Source organism: Sorex araneus, chromosome X (assembly GCF_027595985.1).
Source record: "Sorex araneus isolate mSorAra2 chromosome X, mSorAra2.pri, whole genome shotgun sequence".
NCBI lineage: Eukaryota > Metazoa > Chordata > Mammalia > Eulipotyphla > Soricidae > Sorex > Sorex araneus.
The window spans coordinates 240,158,443-240,178,261 of record NC_073313.1 but is presented as its reverse complement, the minus strand read 5'-3'; the positions used below and the strand labels follow the sequence as shown (position 1 = coordinate 240,178,261).

General features: G+C 44.7%; 1 protein-coding gene and 1 pseudogene across 2 annotated transcripts in view; one reads left to right on the top strand and one right to left on the bottom strand.

The window, feature by feature from the left end:
- LOC129399872 (thyroid transcription factor 1-associated protein 26-like) overlaps positions 1–8,709 on the bottom strand; it is a 37,798-nt pseudogene extending 29,089 nt beyond the window's left edge.
- Positions 8,710–9,612: 903 nt separating this feature from the next.
- KLF7 (KLF transcription factor 7) overlaps positions 9,613–19,819 on the top strand; it is a 94,400-nt gene continuing 84,193 nt past the window's right edge. For both annotated transcript variants that reach the window (XM_004601307.2, XM_055121480.1), the window contains exon 1: positions 9,613–10,162. In XM_004601307.2, coding sequence (XP_004601364.1) covers positions 10,061–10,162 — 102 coding nt within the window. In that variant the 5' untranslated portion in view covers positions 9,613–10,060. The remainder of the gene's footprint in view (positions 10,163–19,819) is intronic.

Below are 19,819 nucleotides of genomic sequence, written 5' to 3'. Positions count from 1 at the left end.
CTATGTGTTTTCCATCATGAAACAACTTAATGTCTAAATGCATGTCTTAATAAATAAGACTATATATGTGTTTTTCTACATTCAAACCATATTTCTGGTTTTTTACCAGTTGGTGGGACTTCAACCAACTTTGGATGCTCAGGCCGAGCCTCACACATGAGTGAACTCCCACAGAACCAAGTAATGCGGAACTTTGTGACGTTGGAATCTAGGCTCAATGGGACCTGGGAACAGAGATCCTCTGCCTGCTTCCCCCAATCTCTGACAACCCAGGGGTGTCAATCTCTGACACCCATAAGATACACCCTGCTGGTGCCAGATAAATTACTCATTGGCTGACCTCCACTACCTAACCACCGACACACTCCAGGTTGCCTTCCTGACACATCATAAACACTTCCCACACAATTTTCATAGTTACCACACCATATTTGATGGGGTTCAAATATGGTGTGAACCATAGGAACACCTATAATGGCGATTAGAGGCCACCCAAAAAGCCTCCATCCCTCTCAGAGCCTGGCAAGCTACCAAAAGTATCCCACCTGCACAGCAGAGCCTGGCAAGCTACCCATGGTGTATTTGATATGCCAAAAGCAGTAATAACAATGGGCCTCATTCCCCTGACCCTGAAAGAGCCCCCAATACAACAGTGTTAAGAAGGACGAGCAAGGAGAGGCTGATAAAATCTCAGGGCCTAACTAGACTGCCAAAACTAAGAAGGACTAAAATGACTGTTTGTACTTTTAACACACGTACGCTGGCATTAGAAGCATCCATCAAGGACCTGATGGTGCAAGCACAGAAGATCAAGTATGATGTCATTGGATTGACCGAGATGAGAAGGCATCGAACACATCACGCCATTTTTGATACTGGAGAAGAACTGTTCCTCAAAACATGTAATAGTAGAGGCATCAGTAGTGTTGGTGTCCTTGTCAATATGAACTTGGCCACGAGCATTGATTTGTTGATTTGTTCGAATGCATACTAGCCCTAATCGGACACTTATGTTTGAATAGATGTGGCTCATTGCTGGCAGTTTCTATCTTCATCATCTATGCACCAACATCCAACTATGATGAAGAAGAAATTAAGAAGTTCTACATGGAGCTGGAGAAGTTCTATAAAGAATACCACACCTTCTACAAGGTCATTGTCAGTAATTTTAATGCCATGTATAGAACCTAGAAGGTCACCCAAAGAACTCCACATCAGGACCCTCGGCCTAGAATGGAACAGACAAGGTGAGAGACTGAGTTCATCGTGTTGATCAAAACCATCCATGGTAACTCACAGTTCCAGAAGGCTGAATTTAAACTTTGGACATGGGAGTCTCCTGGTGGACAGTTCCACAACAAAATTGATCACATCACATTAAATTGATGGTTTTGCCTCACTGATGTCGTTGTTGTCCCCAAATTCCAAACGGGATCAGACCACTGTCTCCTTCGTGCAAAATTCTACTTCATGGAGCAGGGAGAAAGGGCTGAAGAGAACTCCCAGAATGACTACCAACTGGGAGTGAGAGCTCTTTAGCACTATTACAGCAATATGGAAAGATGCTGTCAATGGCAACATCGATGAGGAATATGATCAACTGGTTCAGTACCTCCATGATTGTGCAAGGAATGCCGAGAGAGAAAAAGCCACAAAAAGTCGTCTGTCTTTGGAAATTCTTGCGCTCATTCACCAATGTGGTCTTGCGCGAACCTCAGGCAATCATAAGCTAACATCTGAGCTCGCAAAACTGTGCAGAGAATCGATAAAGGAAGACCTCAAAGAGAGAAGAGCAGCAGTGTAGGCTGATACAGAAAAAGCTGGGAAAAGTATTTGTAACACCTGCCTGTCCTTCATCAACTATAAGATCAAGATGACTGTCCTCTGATGTCCTGATGGATCTATCACATCTTCCAGAAGAGCAATGGAAAAGGTTATCCATAGTTTCTACTCGGATCTCTTTGATAGCCACGTCCATTTACCCACATACCAAATTCCACAGGATAGATATGTTGTTCCCAGCATTCTCCCTTCTGAAATCCGACAGGCCATTGAGATGGTAAAGAAGTGTATAGCACCCAGTCCAGACAAGGCCAGACCCGAACACCTGAAGAATCTGCCTCCAGTACTTGTCAATACATGGGCTTGGCTCTTCATACACTACCTGTCTGAATGCACGGTTCCATCCCAATGGAAAACCAGCAGGACCATTCTGTTGTACAAGAAGGGATCCATGACATTGGCAACTATCACCCAATCTGCCTGTTGTCCGTCATCTACAAGTTATTCACTAGAGTCATCCTGAATAAAATTGGCAGAACACTAGACAAAGGACAACCATTAGAGCAAGCCAGATTCCGAAAAGAATTCAGCATGATCGACCATATCCACATGGTGACCAAGCTCATTACTCGAGAGTTCAAGATACCGCTCTGTCTAATGTTCATTGATTTAAAGAAGGCCTTTGGGGGCTGGAGCGATAGTACAGCGGGTAGGGCGTTTGCCTTGCACGCAGACAACCTGGGTTCAATTCCCAGCATCCCATATGGTCCCCTAGCACTGCTAGGAGTAATTCCTGAGTGCAGAGGCAGGAGTAACCCCTATGCACTGCTGGGTGTGACCCAAAAAGCAAAAAAATAAAAAATAAATAAAGAAGGCCTTTGATTCTGTTGAGACTGAAGTGGTCATCGAAGCCCTAGCCAAACAGGGCATTCAAACTCTGTACATCAGGATTCTCAGTGAGCTGTATTAGGATTCACCACCAGGATCTCACCATTCTACAAAGAAGTGATCATCGACGTAAATAGAGGGGTTAGGCAGGGTCACACCCTTTCACCGAAACTCTTCACTGCCACCCTCAAGAACATCATGTGACAACTGGAATGGGAAGGAATGGGAGTGAAGATAGACAGTTGGCAACTACAACACCACCTCTGCTTTGCTGATGACATCATTCTAATAACACCAAATATCAGCCAAGTGGCACGAATGCTGGCTGATTTCGACTGTGAGTGTGGAAAGGTCGGACTACAGCTGAATCCCATGAAGACAATGTTCATGAGAAATGGACTAGTTCCTGATGTTCCATTTGCCCTCAATGGAAGGAACATCTCCGAATGCAGCAGTTATGTGTACCTAGGTCGAGAATTCAACATGACAAATGACCTGGCTCCTGAACTGTGCAGGAGGAAGAGAGAGGCATGGAACAACTTCAAGAGCATCAAAGAAGTGGTTAAGAGGATGAAGAACCTCCGGCTCCAGGCACATCTTTTTGAGTCCATCGTTCTTCTTGCACTAACATATGCCTCAGAGACCTGGGCCCTACGAAGATAGGATGAGAACACTATTCGGATATTCCAAAGAGGAATCGAAAGAGCTGTGCTTGGAATATCACGTTTCACTTAAGTGAGAGAAGGAATTCAGAGTTTCGACCTCCGTTGATGATCAAGAATCAGGGACACTGTCTCGTTTGCCAAGGCGTCGAAAATCAGATGGGCCGGACACATAATGTGATTTAGAGAGGACCACTGGACTACAGTGGACTAGAGCTGTTACCAACTAAATTCCACGGGATGTCAAAAGAACGCGTGGCGGCCTACCTATAAGATGGTCAGACTTCTTTGTCAAGATCCTGAGTGAACGGTTTGAGGCTCTTCCTGTTCCTGGAGCAAGCAGACGCCATTGGGCTATACTAGCATGCAACAGGGAACAATGGAGACGTTACTGGCGCCCACTCGAGCAAATCAATGAACAATAGGATGACAAGTGATACAAGTGATACCAGTTGGTATTGCTGACACTTATTTTTTATAGCTTCTTTCATACATTCATATTTTGGTCATGTAGTTAATATTGTGAAAAACCAAAAATCATTACTACATAAAATTATTTATTCTATCACCACTTATAAATTAGTCCCTAATTCAAGCACATTTTCTAATATCAGGTTCCCCTTCCTTGCTGGTAAGCATTTATAATGCAATTCAAGGACTTTCAATTTTAGTGCAAAGCAAAGTGAAAATATTGTAGAAGGTTCCACAATATCAATGAAAATGATGTAAGTCAAGCTGTTGGTGAATGAATAACTATAGAATTATGCTGGTAAATGACAATGAAATGAAAGAATGATGACTATTGATGCTCAAAACTGAGCAAGTCCTCAAATACTTTTACAAAAATGGCCCTTCCTTTGATTACGGCATAAAAGTCAAATATGAATTAAAATACGCTAGGAGGTACTACACAATTTTTTGCTATTCTTTGGGGGCCACACCCAGAAATAATTAGGGCTTTTCCTGGTTCTGCACTCAAGAGATAACTCCTGGCTGAACTCAGGAGACCAAACGGAGTTCCAGGGATCAAACTTGGGTTGGCCATGTGCAAGGCAAGCACCCTCTGTATTATCACTCCAGCCCCATTCACTTTTGTTTTCAGGAAAAATTAAGCCAACAATCAAGCTTAATTTATTATTTATGTACTAGCTTATTTAATGTTAAGCTTCTTAATTTATTATTTATTATATACTTAGCACATAATTATACACGTAACATTTTTGTCAATATAGAAGGATATTTCTTTTTGTAAACACCAAAAAAAGTGCACAGCCAGTGATGCTTAAGAGTTACTCCAAGTTCTGCACTCACTCAGGAATTTCTCCTGACAGTGCTTAGGGAACTATATAGGGTGCTGGGGGTCGAACCCAAATTGGCATGCAAGACAAGTGCCCACTGTTATCTCCCCAGCCCAAATAAATATCTTTAATAACATTTTATCTTCAAATAGAGTACTTAGCACACCTTTTTTACTAATTGTTCTGAAATCTGGTCCCTGTTTTAAGTAGATTTACTGTGAGGAAGCTTTTCTAGTTCCAATTATTTAGCTTCACAACCATATTACAATACTAAGGACTGACCATATTCAGTAATAAAAATTGTCTCTGCCAGTGAAGTGGAACATTTTCTAGCGTAACAGACTTAACAGACTAATTCCTTGACTGTGTCTATGACATTTTCACTAGTTCATAAAACATCCTCATTTCTCAGTATTAGGGAGGAAGAAATTTGTTTGCTTTTGACTATTTTCTATAGGGTCACTTCCAAAGAGTGATATGATTAAAAATATTATCAGAACTGGGCAGAGAGCTCAAGAGGTTGAGCACAGGCCTAGCATGTTTAAGGTCCTGAGTTCAGTTCCTAGCTGAGTTTGACTCTACCCCCAGAAACTCCAGATGTGTACTTAGTGGTCCCCAAACACTGGAAGTGACTCCATCACAAAGCACTAGCAGGTATGGTCCCTATAAAAAATTATTAACTAAGTCTTGATTTTTTGGTGGTGGGGGCACCTGTGTTAAGGGTTTGCTCCTGGCTCTGTGCTCATGAAAAACTTCTGGCAGGGCTTTGGAAGATCTTATGTGGAGCCAGGGGTCAAATTTTGGGTTGGCTTCATGCAAGGCAAAAACCTTATCTACTGCACTATCTTTCCAGTCCCAGAGAGAAGTCTCTTAAGGAAACGCATATGGACATGGTAGACTTTAGTGTTTACTGGGAGTCAGAACTTTATTTGAATCTGATTCTACCACTCCAGAGACACGAAGTATTAGGAAAATCACAGGCCTTCTCTGAACTCTAATATTTTAATGTGTGAATATGGAGCAACACAATCTCCCTTATGAGACCGGTAAAGATCAGATGTAAACATGTGTAAAATATCAGGTACAGAGGAGGCACTCAATATGCCATGGTTATAGCAATGTTGTTTATTTTTGGTTTGTTTGACTGCCAAAGTTCCCTTGTAATTTTAATTTGTTGATTATTTCACACATCTGAATTCTTTGCATGTGTTTTAGAATGTGAACTTAAGGTCTCTAGGCTATAAAAAGTAGTTAAATATGACAAATATTGAAAATGTGCCTTTATGAGTGCCTAGCTGCATAATATCTTAGAATATATTCTGAAATATGTGATAACACTTTGAAAGAAGTCATGATAAGGTTTTCAGGATTTACATTGTAAATTTTTGGTTGAGTTCTTCTGCAAGTTGAATGGCTAATTTTTACATGCGATGAGCTTTAATGGAAGCTTCCTTCTCCATATCAAATTTTTAGACAAATCTAGATTTAGAACCAAGAAAATCTAGTTTTTTTTTTACCGTGTAGTAAGTTCCCATATAAAATCAGTTTTAGATGTGAGATGCACCTGGATTTAGACCCCTTTTCTGCTGTAGCCCAGTTGGGTAATTTTGATCAATTTAGTATCTTTAATTTTGGTTTTGATTTCTTGGCCACTTTTCTCAGGGCTTACTCTTGGCTGGACTCAGGTTATTACTCCTGGAAAGACTTGGAGGACCACATGTCGTGTTGGGCATCAAACCTAGGTCAGCTGCATGCAAGGCAAACACCGACAGGCTCCACAATCATTCCAGCCCCCCAATTTAATATTTTAAAATCTGGGTATCTTTATTCATACATTTGGAGACAATAACAACCCATCTCAGGGTTGTTGTAAGGCTAGAATGAGATATTACATAAAAAGTTTTTGTATGTCGATATAACCTACCATGTTGAAAGTGACTATTTGTTCGAGCAGGCACCAGTAACGTCTCTCATTGAGAGACTTATTGTTACTGTTTTTGGCATATCCAATACGCACAAGTAACTTGCCAGGCTCTGCCATGCGGGCTCGATACTCTCGGTAGCTTGCCAGGCTCTCTGAGAGGGGCGGAGGAATTGAACCCAGGTTGGCCGCGTGAAAGGCGAACGCCAAACTACTGTGCTGTGCTATCGCTCCAGCCTGAAAGTGACTATTAGTAATTATTATTTGTTAAATATTAAAATTCATGTTATACTTTGTCCAGAAATGAAAATAGTTTAACACAAAAACACAAATTAAGTCCACTGTGTGACAAGTAATTGTAATCTAATCTTTGGTTTTACTTTTCAAATGTCCTCTATGTTTTTTTCTTCCCCTATAGCTCATGAGCTTTTCTGCTCCAGGATTTCTGAGCAGCCTCCTCCCACTGGTACACACAGTGGGAAGAGCATATTCCTAGGTAGAAGGGCTGACCTTCTTGAAAACTGGCAATGAGCTTTTACCGTCTTTCCTCCAATACACTGGTGTGTCCGTACTGTGGATTCTATGAAAATCAGATACTATTTACTTGGTTAAAGTCAGGTGGGGCTGGAGTGATAGTAGGGCATTTGCCTTGAGCACGGAGGACCTAGGTTGGATTCTTCTGTTCCTCTCAGAGAGCCGGGAAATCTCCAGAGAGTATCCTGCCTGCACTGCAGAGCCTGGCAAGCTACCTGTGGTGTATTTGATATGCCAAAAACAGTAACAACAAGTCTCACAGTGGAGACATTACTGGTGCCCGCCCAAGCAAATCAATGAGCAATGGGATGACAGTGACAGTGACAGTGAAAGTCAGATGATAATGATAGCTAACATTAAGTATGTTTAATGATGGGTAATATTAGGTAATTCTATATTAGGTGAATTTTACTTTGACTCTTCATAGAAACGTCATTTTGGGTATTCATAGAATGCAAGAGAGACAGATATCACTACTATTTCTCAAGTGGGTAGGCAGGAAGTCTGAGCCAGTAATTTGCTCAGTCACATAGCTAGTAAGTGACAGCACCAAAGACCATAAGAATCAAGTTAATACATTAATTGGGACATGATGGCTCTAAGTGGTTTTCTGCTTCTGGGAAAGGCCCATTCAGCCTTTCAGAAAGAGACAGTTCCTTCTCACAGTTGTGTTAACACAGATTTGTACTATCATGTTATCCTTTTTTCTGGATATGACTTTTAACTTTCTATGCCATTCACCCAAACACCAAGAGAGTTCTTAACAACTAAAGTACTAAGATACTTGTGTATTACTGCAAACGCATATTATAGCAAACACACCAATTATCCTCACTCAATAGATGTTATAGATTTGACCAACAGAATTGCAAGCACCAAAAAGTAAAATGAGTAAGACTTTCCTCAATCCTGGTAATTCTTGATTAGTTTTCCTTGCCAATAATGAGTTTCAAACTGTTCTTGCACAATTTTTCAAATATTGAGAGACAGAGCCCTACAAAGAAGGTGGAAAGCTGAAAAAGGCAATTAAAAGTGTGTGTGTGTGTGTGTGTGTGTGTGTGTGTGTGTTTCCCATTAAGAAGAGAATTAAAGTTTCTCAATGATTTGTACAATCATTCCAAAAGTGGAAGTTCAGCTCAGTACATTTCTGGGGAAAGCCTGAACCACACTAACAACTTAAGGTCAAGCAGTCAACTGGTCCTGCGTTGTTTATTACCTAACAGGCTCTGCATCTATAGATGTCCCTAAGCGGGTTCCTCCTCCTCTCACAGGCAGACACCCCTTTCCAAAGCTATGAGGGTGGGGGGGCTCACGTGTAAACCCCTAGCAAGCTGCAGGCTCCCGCACGTGCCGCCCACCAGTCTACCACGACTTCCTCTGTTCTATTCAACGCATACTCAAGGGGCAAACCCTCTTCCCAATCCAGTCTAACCGTAAGTCTCACTTGCAGCCAGGGTTGCCCCCCGGGGTCAGAATCAAAGGGCGGGCGAGAGGAGGAGGCGGCGGCGGCGGCGGCGGCGCGCACCGGGGCGCGCGCGTATCGGGGCGGGGCCTGCGCGGCGCAGCGCGCGGGGGGCGGGCGCAGGCGACAGGCTCGGCGCCGCTCCCCTTTGTTCTGCTCCATTGTGTAGCTCTTCCTCCCCTGCACCCTGGCAGCCCGTGGGGGAGCGGGGCTGGGGTCCCCATTTCTGTTTGGGACTGATTTTTTTTTTTTTTCAGTGTGGTTCTCCTTTGCACTGCTTTCCCCTTGCAGTTCTCCGCCCCACCCCCCACCCCCCATGCCCTGCAACGGGGTGGGGGGGCGACTGGCTGGGAAATGTCATTCCCGGTTCCCCGAGCCGGCACCTCGGCCTTTCTCCCGCCCCCTTCTCCTCCTCTTCCTGCTCCTCCAGGAGACGGCCTAACCCCAGCCTTCGGGACTTTTCACCTCCCGACCCGCCGCGTCCGCGCCGCGGCGGCCACTCGTGACCTCCTCCCCTCCGAGGGGCACGCGCCCCGGACGCCCAGGACGCTGCCAGGCAACACAGCGAGGGTCGGAGGCCGCCGTGCGTTCTCGGCCCGGTCACCTCCGCGTCCCGGGAGCTGCCGCGAGTGTCGCCGCGGCCCGGCCCGCCCCGTCCCTCGCGCTGGCTCTCCCCGGCCGCCGCGCGGCCGCCTCAGCCCCCTTATATAGCCCTCTAAAAATAGCTCGCTTCGCACCGCCTTGTAAGGCAGCAGGGAGATCCGCCGCGCACCAATCCGAGCTCGCCGTCGGGGCCAAGCCCCGCCCCGGGTCCCTCTCCGCGCTCTCGATTGGTCCTCAGTGACTTCATGAGCCCCCTGTTTACCTTACATGGTCACACGCGGCCTAATGGGTGCCCTCCTCCGAGATCCCACGGCTGCGCGGAGAGAGGGGCGGAGGGAGGGAGTTTGGGGAGGGGGAAGAGCAGGAGGAGGAGAAAAGAAGGGGGGGGGAGGAGTGAGGAAAGAGACTACAAACTAGCAAGGATGGGGTGGGGGGTGGGGAGGGAAGGAAGGAGGGGGGGAGAGAAGCGATCGCGAGAGAAAAAAAATGCAACCTCCCAAAATAAAGAGCAAAGATTGCATTAGGAGCGAACAGCGCTGCAGAAATAGATGGCAGCTTCGTGTCAGTGAGTTTGCATCCCCTTTGCTGATCCACGAGCGGGAGTGATTAGAGCCCTGGAAGGGAATTGTTACTCCCGTGGAGAAGTCCCCTTTTCCTGGCAGCGGTCTGCACTGTACACGCTGGATGCCTCTCTCCATCCACCCCACTCACTCTCTGCTCTCTCACCTCCTCTCTCCCTCTCTCCAGCATTGATTTTTTTTTTCCTTTTTAGTTGACTGAAACAAAACAAAACAAAAGGGCCACTGGATGTCTGCCTTCTTGGGGGGTGAGCCAGACAGACTGACAAACAAACAGACCCAACTGTGTTCGGGGGAGGGTTTCTCCTCCCGTTTTGCCCGGCAGCAGCAGCATGGACGTGTTGGCTAGTTATAGTATATTCCAGGAGCTACAACTTGTCCACGACACCGGCTACTTCTCAGCTTTGCCATCCCTGGAGGAGACCTGGCAGCAGGTGAATGATTTAAATTACTTGTGTAAATCGTGTGGTGGCGGCGGAGACGCAAAGGGGCTGCGTTGGTGTGGGCTCGGGGTTGAATATTTTTTTGTTTTGTTTGTTTTATTCTCTCTCTCTCTCTCTATCCCCCCCCCCTTTTTTTGGCTGTTTGTTGTTTAAAATGTTTTCGGAAACAGTCATCTGCGCTTACCTCTCCACCCACCCCCTAACCCCCATCGTGCCGGAGCTGAGCAGCCGGTCCGAGCTGCCTGCGTTTCAGTCACCAACGCGTCCTTGCGCACACGTTGTCGGGGCTCCCTGTCCCCCAGCAGCGACCTGCCTAACTTCTGGGGGTTCGGAGAAGCTGGGTGGTGGGAAGATAGTTTTTGGGTTTTGACCGGCTTCCGCGGACAGGATCCCGGGTCCTCCTAAGCGGGCGCCTTCCCCGACTTGCGTGTCTGGAACCTGGTTGACCGCTTTCAACTGGTGCTGAGGACTGTCAGAGGTGGTGGAGGTGGGAAGGCAGGAGCGGAGCGGAGCGTTGTCCCTGGTAATTAGCGAGTGTCAATAAAGACGAGGACCTCGATTTTTAAGACTAGAAAGGGGGCAGAAGGGAAAAGGAGCCCAGTGACCAGAGATACTCCAGAATTTCTCGCGGAGGACAGGGGAAGCTGACGTTGTGTGGTGGTGCCTTGTAGGTTTCGGCAGGGCAAAGAAAAACAAACAAACAAACAAACAAACATACAAAAAAGACCCGAAACCCTCTCCGGAGAAGAAAACATCCTCTAGGGTGTCCTTCTTTGTCTTTTCTTTGTGCTTGGGGGAGCGGGGGGGTTCCCTCTGCAGTTAAACAGCACAGCCCCTGACAAAGGGTGCCGTGGGCTTCCAATGCCTCTGACTTTGTCTTAGAGGACTAGTTAAGAAACTCGGAGGATGCTGAAAGCGCCGCTGCCAAGTTGGCTAAGATGTCCCAGGCAGGGGGAAGTGGGGCTGGTGACAAGTTGTCTGGGCTTCGTGGAGTGGAAGAAAGTGATGGTCAGTGGAAAGGGCAAGATGGGCTTGCAAAGGGGTGATTTTGCAACGCGTGGAGTCGGAGCTGCCGAGGGACATTCTGCAGGAAAGATGGTGGGCGGGGGTGGGGGCCGTGGTGATCGTTAAACACTCTCCCCAGTGCAGGAAGAAAAGTCCGGGAACACGGTGGGGATCTGGGTGAACTTCCACAGCCGGGGTCTGGAGGAAGCTGCTTGTCCTTGGGCAGGGCTGCGGGAGGAGAGGAGAGGCTTGGTGTGTGGCTGCCCCCCGTAACTTCTCTGCTCCCTGACAGCAGCTTGTTAAGGCTAATGAACGACTGAATTTCCTCTGCCAGCAACTAAAGCAGGATTTGCCAGCTTGAAGCTGGGATGTAACAGTTGCTGCTCTAGCGCGTGACGTTTGGCTTTGGGGATAAGGTTTGGCTTTGGGGATAAGGTACCCCGTGGCAAAACCGAGCCTCTGTAGCATGGTTGCTAGTTGCTGGTGTCTCCTGATTAGAGGCTGCGAGTTTTCCTCCGGGTACTCGCCACGGTGTCTCTGTGTCCACACATGCCTTCCTGCCTAGAGATGTTGGCAGATGTGCTTGACTTTGTCTCTGGCTAAAGGCACACAGAGCTCACATGTTTTTAGCACGAGACACTTCAGGGCATCCTTTGATGGTCTCGTCCAGGGTCTTGCTAGATCTCTTTCCTCCTTTGACTTTGCATGCTAATTAAACCAGAGTGTTGCCAGAATTTCATTTTCTGAAATAGCATTCCTTTCACACTGTCAGCCCACTGGTGTCGAATTAGTTGCGTATTAACAGCTGTCTAGACAGGTCAGAGAAGGGAATCTGTTGATTTAGTCAGCCAGCCCAAGACAGCCCTTGTTTGTGACTAACTGCTAAGCTGTGTTGGAGAGAAGAAAGTTGACTTTATTTGTTACAACGTTCCCTCCTGATGAATCACACAACTTTGTTTTGGTTCGTTTTTCACAGTAGTAAAGCTGGCTTTTAGGGAAGGCCTCTCCAGAGGAAACCTGCTTTTCTAGATCTCGCTAGACCATCCCGGAGAAAGTCTAGATCTGTAGAGGAACATCATTCGTCTAATAATTAAGAGCTGTATCAGATCTATTGTTTCCTCTGAAGCCTTCTGGCTTTATCATTGCCTCCTCCCCCTCTTCCTCATCTCACCTCCTTCTGGGAACCTTTAGCTTAGTTTCTCTCTGCAAGCCATGGAATTCACACACACACACACACACCACACTCACACACACACACACACACACACACACACAAAAAACCCCACATGCCTTGTACCTTCCTTCTTCCTCATTTCTTGCCTTAATATTCTCCAACTGCCAATTGCCCTCACCTTAAAACCCTTTCTGAGCTATTTCAGATGCACACACAAAGTCCAGACTGAAGCATAACTTGTGGTGAAGCACTTTTAAATAAGATATCACACTCCCTGGAGCTTTCTGCTCTGGACTCTATGGTCACAATTGCGCTATAGAGAGGTGACCGCAACTCCAAATTCAAATTCATGGCACAACCTCCAACCTTTACCTCTTCCTTCCTCCCTCTCGTGCCCCACCCCTGGCTGTTTCTGAGTGGAGGGTGGTGGTGGTTATATGCAACTGTTGGTTCCAAATCAACCCTCCAGTGGGGAAATTTTGAGCCGACTTTGCTCAAAAACAGCCCAAGAACATTGCTACAAAGAGCCCCAGGCAGGAGGAAGTACACTGGTGCTCTGGGGTAATCAGATTTTAGAGGTCAAATGAGGAACATTTATTAGATGTTCTCCTGAAAGTGAATAGTATACCTGGCCTTTAGATGGGTGAAATGTGAAGATTCCAGTAATTCGATGTTGTTTGTGAAGAAATAGTACATAGGGTGATATACTCTGGAACATCTGTGTATTTAAACATTGAGGATAGACTATCTGGAGGATTTTATATTAAACTTATTGTCTGTGATCATTGTCTTGAATGGAACCTTGTCATTTTGACTTTAGATTTTTTTTTTAACTTTAGTTTTTTTTTTTTTTTTCCGGGCAGTGGTATCACGGCCACATACAACTCCAAATCTGAAAATCATTGCCGATGTAATTTTAAAATCCAGATGGACTTCCTGCATTAACAGCTTTCCATTCCTGGGCTCTGACTGCATACTTAAGCACTTGGCCCAAATAACATCATCTCTGCCTGTCATGTAACTGTAAATTACACTGTGCTTATGTGGTCTATTATTTTATGGAATTCAGCTGACGCACAATTCTTAAGGTTACCATCCTTAAGCTCTTTGGGAACTTGCAGGAAATCTTCCAAGAGCTGTCTGAGCAAAAGTCAGGACAAGTCAGAGATAGGCCAGAAGCTGAAGTTGCTTATGGGGTACCACTTGATAATGGATCAAGGGAGACCCATTCATGAGTTTTGTTGCCAAGAGAAATTGGGAGTTTTTCTGAACCCACCAATGACTTGAAAAATACAAAAGATTTGACCCTACATTTGTGATTATTTTTTATTTGGGGAAGCTATAAAGACTTCTGAAATGTGATCAGATTTGTATGTTCAGTGCATGATTGCAGGTTAAATTATGATGTTCTGAGTTTTATTTGTGCCTAGCTTTGCTTCATGCCATTGAGGAGCATAGCATGTTTACTTGAAAACTCTTATGGAATTATGTTTGTTGTTAATGCTGATTCATAATTGGCAGATGGGGTCAGTTTCAGGCCTCCTTTTTGCTCAGAGAAAATTTTCCACTGCTACTGGAAACAAATAAATAAATCATAGAGCATTCCTCCCTCCTCCCCCACCCCCCCCATTGTTTTAAACTAATGGCATACTTGGCTACAGTAAGAACTGAAGCGTCCCCATAATGCTGCAATTTCATCTGGGTTACAGGCACCCGGACCAGAAACACTTTTCACAAGGGCCTTTGATAGGAAGAGGCGCTAGGGGACCTGCTGCAGAAAGGGGTGCCTTCCAAGAACATCCTCATGGTGCAGGGGATAGGATTTGATCTGGGAGCTGCTTTGCTTTCCCTGCTGTAGTGTATCTCGCCTGCGAACTGCCTTCTCCAGGCCTGAGCTGCCAGGTGCTGTCTCAGTCAGAAAGACAAAGCAAACTGTAGGGTCCTTGGCTTTGCAGGTTTGCCTCTGTCCCAAATTTACAGAAAACCTTGTCATGAATTAGAATTTCTTGGCAACAGCACCACCCAGGGAAATTTGTAGACACAAAGGAGCCTTACTAACCACACTGAAAGGATAAAATAGCTGTTTTTTTTTTCCCTTGTGCATGTGATTTGTGTGCTCTTCAGTTATATTAAACCTGTGCTTAAAAACAATTTGGAAACACTCTTATAGATAAAAACAAAATTTCGATCTGCCCCATTATCTAGCTTTTTTAAAAAATAAGAGTGCAATCACCAAATAAATGTAGCTTTACAATGAAAGCACGTGTGAATGCGATCAATCACACACTTAGCCTTGAAGATATTCATTTCCATGTTCTTTTTAATAGAGACATCTTTGTGTAGGTTTAGGGGCTCTTAAATATTAGCATTCCATCTACCTGTGCGCAGTCTGATATTTTAAGTGGGTGAACGTTACCATATAGATCTTTTTGCTACATCTGTCCTTAATGGGGGGATAAAAGGAAGTGATGACTTCTTTGTTCTCTATGAAACTCGCACCCCTACTCCCTACCCTGAACAGGATGTGATCTTGGGCTCCAATCTATTCGGAGGGCAGAATCTGAAGGGACACTGTGACAACCTTACCCTGGAATGATTGATGTATGGACATGTCAGAAATCTGCCCTGTTCAAATGTGGGCTCTTTGCTCCTAGCCCTTTCTAAATATAAATGCCAGCATGGACTCTTTGCCTGGCCATTTAGAAGGGATTAGTTTAGAGGGACCTAATGGGGTTATTAGTAGTCATTCTCTTATAAGTCTTCAGATTCTGCCCTTTCAGGGAATTCCTGTCTTTTAACTTTTTTTTTTTTTTGGTTAAAGTACAGGATAGCAAAGCAGTCTTTAATCACTCTGTGCCCATTGCAGAAAGAATTCAGTTTACCCTGGCCAGTGCTATTGGCTCATGTTGATAGGACAGCTGTTGACACCAATGGGCTGGTAGATGGATTAGTAGGCGCCCCCTATCTCTACAGTTTGTCGTAGCTTTTTATCCACTTACTGAGCCTCATAAGTGGGGAATGCAGAGAATGCCTCTATGATTCTGGTTCACTCAGTGTATCAGTATGCATGCAGTATGCATGTTGGAATTGGAACTTGCTGAAAGTTTAGGACAGCTCCCCCACTTAACCTGAGTGGTGCCAGAAGGGTGAAAGGTAGAGATTGAATTTCTCTGCAAATAAATTCCTTCGCTTTACCCAATCATCTCAGCACTGGCTTAGTATAAGCAGACAGGACCATTTTCAAATCCAAATTGCCACATCTTGCCAGGTACAGTGACTGGGAATCTGTGTAACAACTGTGGTGTTAAAGTTGGTGGAACAAGATACAGTATGTAATTAAGGTTACATGTAGCAGCAATATCTTAAGAAACTCCTCCTGTAGTTACAGTGTACGACTATCTCGGAGCATCCACCGGAGAAACCATCCTTATTCAATTTAGTTTAAGAGGTCCTTCCTCTCAGACAGTCTTTTCCCTGAAATGAGTCATGATCTTGCGTTTCCAACTCTTTTATTTTCTGCTGCTGACTTGCAGGATTATTTCTACTGCCTTGAGTGCTTTATGTTTTTGTTACTGGGTGTTTTGGGTGTGACCCGGAGAACTTGGTCCTGCTGAGTGGATTGCGTCTTTAGCACTCTTTGTTAGAGAAACTGTCTGAGCCCCATCTACTACATGTGCTACATGTGTGATGGATAAATGTTACAGATGAGCAGAAGCAGCTGCCTATGGGTATGGGTCTGGTAGCAGCCTGCACAACGTGTGAATGTCTTTTGATTTAACAGTGACTCCATTCCTGATTGGGCTGCTAGATAGATACCAGTCAAACCTTGGTCATACCTTGTGGGCTTTTTTTGTTTATATTTAAATGTTTCACAGTAAATACTTCATTCCTTAATTCTGGTGATGTGCACAGGTGATGCAACGTCGAATTGGAAATAGATTTTTGTCCTCTCGACTTGACTCCAGGAGCAAAGTATGTGTTCAAAATTAAGTGCATTTGTGGAATATAAAGTAACAGAATGGGAGACTAACACCCAGGGATAATAGAAATTAGGGCCAGGAGGATAGCTCCACAGCTTGGAAGCTGGTCTCATGTGCTGGGGGAAAAGGCATCTGGGATGGAGAAGGGACCACTAGGTGACTGATGCTTGGAGGGCTCACTTGGGATGGGAGATATGTGCTGAAAGTAGACTATGGTTCAAACATGATGGCCACTTACCACCTGTATTGCAAACTATAACACCCAAAAAAGAGAGGGAGAAAGAGTAAGAGCGAATGTGTCTTCCACAGAGGAAGGGGGTCGGGGGGAAGGATGGGGCTGTCGGGAGGGTTCCTGGGAACATTGGTGGTAGAGAATGGGCACTGGTGGAGGGATAGCTACTTGATCATTGTATGACTGAAATGTAATCATGAAAGTTTATAAGTCTGTAACTATCTTACGGTGTTTCATTAAAAAATAAAAAAAATAATTAAGTGCAACAGAAATGGAATGTAATTTAATTTTATTTATTAAACATTTAAAATTGGGGCTGGAGTGATAGCATAGCGGGTAGGGCATTTGCCTTGCATGCGGCCGACCTGGGTTCGATTCCCAGCATCCCATATGGTCCCCTGAGCACCGCCAGGGGTAATTCCTGAGTGCAGAGCCAGGAGTGACCCCTGTGCATCGCCGGGTGTGACCCAAAAAGCAAAAAAAAAAAAAAAAAGAAAAAAGAAAAAAAACATTTAAAATTAAAATTATAGATTTTTATTTTATTAAAGCACCGTGGTTTACAAAGTTATTCATAGGTCAGCTTTAGAAATATTATGTTCCAGCACCGATCCCACCATGAGTGTCAATTTTCCTCCACCAGTGTGCCCAAGTTCCCTCTCCAACCACCCCCCAGCTCCCACCCCAGCCTGCTATCTTGACAAATACCTTGTTAAGTATTTTTAAGCTTGGTTCTTAAAGTTTGGGTCTCGTCGTATGACTTCAGTATTGTTTTCTCTGTGGCTTGGATATTTAACTCCATTGTTCCTGAACACCACTGATATACCTGCATGCCCTTCACCCTTGCTTCCTATTGCTTCTCATCTGTCTCTCCCTGTCCCCCACCCCCCATTTTCCCTGACACTCCATATTTTTTTCTTTCCTTCTCCTCTTTGTTCTGGGGACCAAGGGTGAGCTAGGCATTATCCCTATAAACCGTTGTATTTCCTCATCCAGTTACTTAAATACCACATATAAGTGATGTCATCCTGTGTTTATCGTTCTTTAACACAACTGTTACAATTGAAATAGAACATTCTCGGAGTGCCTGAACTCTGACCTGCGCTTCATCTGTATTTTTCTGTTTTGTTACAACCGTGTTTGTAAAATGTGCTGATTTTTGTTGTGCTCTTCAGGTCATAGTGTGTTGGGCTGGGAGGGGAAGGCTGGTGACACCGTGGGGGCAGATGAGTATGTCGTGTGAATACACATGTCTGTAATGGGCAGGAAACAGTGTCCATGTCTGTGTCATTTGGAAATGATTAGAGGGAATTAAAATAATTACCAAAGAGCCATATGCGATATCTATTTCTGAATATGGGCTTATTGACATTTCCTAAGGGTCAGCTTGAAAAGTCAAGTTCCAGGCAAAGCTGTGAGCACAGAACATCAGACTTTCTGTTCTTGAAAATGGACTTGGTTACCTCAACTCTAAAAACAGTAGGATCGGACCAAATGTTGTTAAGGTCAAATGAAGCATCGAGCATCTTAGGTCTCATGACTTTTTTTGAATACTGATGGAGGTTCCAGACCTAGGTCTCTTGTGTATGACCAGTCCATTGGCCTGCTTTTCATCACAGTCTTCTCAGTATGTCACTTCTCCTTCATTCCTCCTCCCCTTCCCCTCTCTCCCCTTCTTCCATAAAGAGAGATCAAGAACTCCTATTCTTATCTTGAACTGTACTTGCAAATGGAATTTTGAAATTTTGAGGGCTATGCAATATCTTGGAGAAGACCTATGTTTATAACTGAAGCTCTCGTCTACTTTTAATAATTGTGGTACCGTGGGAAATGTACACTGGCATGCACAATAAAACTCAGACCCCCAATTCTGACTCTAGTCATCTGTCTACTCACCTCTGTGTATGTATGGTTGCTTAAGTTATACAACTAAATTGGGAGGAAGAAGAGGAAATTGAGATCCACGGGACAGGGAGCTGGCAGGATGATGGATGTGGAGGCGTCCGATGAGAAATAGCTTTCTCTCAGACACCTGCCGGCAGAGGGACTGTGTGAAGCTGCATTAGCGATGGTGTTCCTATTCAGGGACATTTTTTTTTAAGTTCTTGGGAGAGTTGGATGGGCATCAATATAGTCATGTTTCACAAATTTAAATAGAAAATTGTTTTCTGTTGTAACGAATAGTTGCGAAGAAAGTCTTTATGAGTTTTTTTTTTAAACAACTAGCCTTTGAGTGGCAGGAAGGTGAACAAGCTTAATTTCTCAATATCTGTGCTGAGGGGGTCACTTCTGGAAGTGCTTGGGGACCATGATTTAGTTCTTTGAGTTTTTTTCTTTTTCTTTTTTTTTTTTTTGTTTTGAAGTCACACACAGTTGTGCTCAGGACTTACACTAGACTCTGCTTAGAGTAACTTGAGTGAGGAAAAGAAACCCTTTTCACTTTTCACCCCTTTGCTCATAGGGTTTTATGCCCTTCCTTACTTTCTCCCAATCTTGTAGTTATGATAGTGGGGGAAAAAAAACCTGTTTTAAAATGTGTCTCACATATCTGTTTCTCTACGATTTTAGAAACTTATTTCCTACCCTCCCCCTCCTATCCACCCCCCTCCGTGCCCAAGGATATTCTTCATTTCTTCAGAGCTTTAATCTATATCTCCAACTCTAGATATTTTCCATGTATTTAGGCCTCGTTTCTTATTTGGAAGCATGGCACTAGAAGTAGAAACTTGGGGGATAATGGGGCACACCCAGGTGCTCAGGGCTTGCTCTTTGCTCTGCACTCAGGGATCACTCTTGGCAGGATTCAGAGGACCATATGTGGCTTGCTGGGGATTGAATCCAGGTAGGCCACGTGCAAAGAAAGCACCCTACCTGCTTCCTATTGCTCTAGGCCTAAAAGTAGAAACTTCAAACTCTCATCATGAACTCCTCAAATGAATGTGTTCCGAAACTGGATTCATTAACATCTTTCCTCCTTTCCTGGCTTCCAGACTTCTTTTCATGAACAGGATCTTTCTTCCTGTTATCTATCTAGGTGTGAGCGGCAGTCAGCTTGAGGTCTGCTTGCGTCTGAATCTAGTCCGTTTGAAAAGTCCCATTGCTTAGCATTTTACCTTTAGCATTTCACCCACAGTCTGTCACTTTGGCTTCCTCACCCTTGGGCAGTAGTTTTGTCTCTTTTGGACTGACTTTTTTTTTTTTTTTGCCTCCATTCCCTCCATGAGGTGCTTAAATGCCAGTAGAACCCTGGTTGCACACAG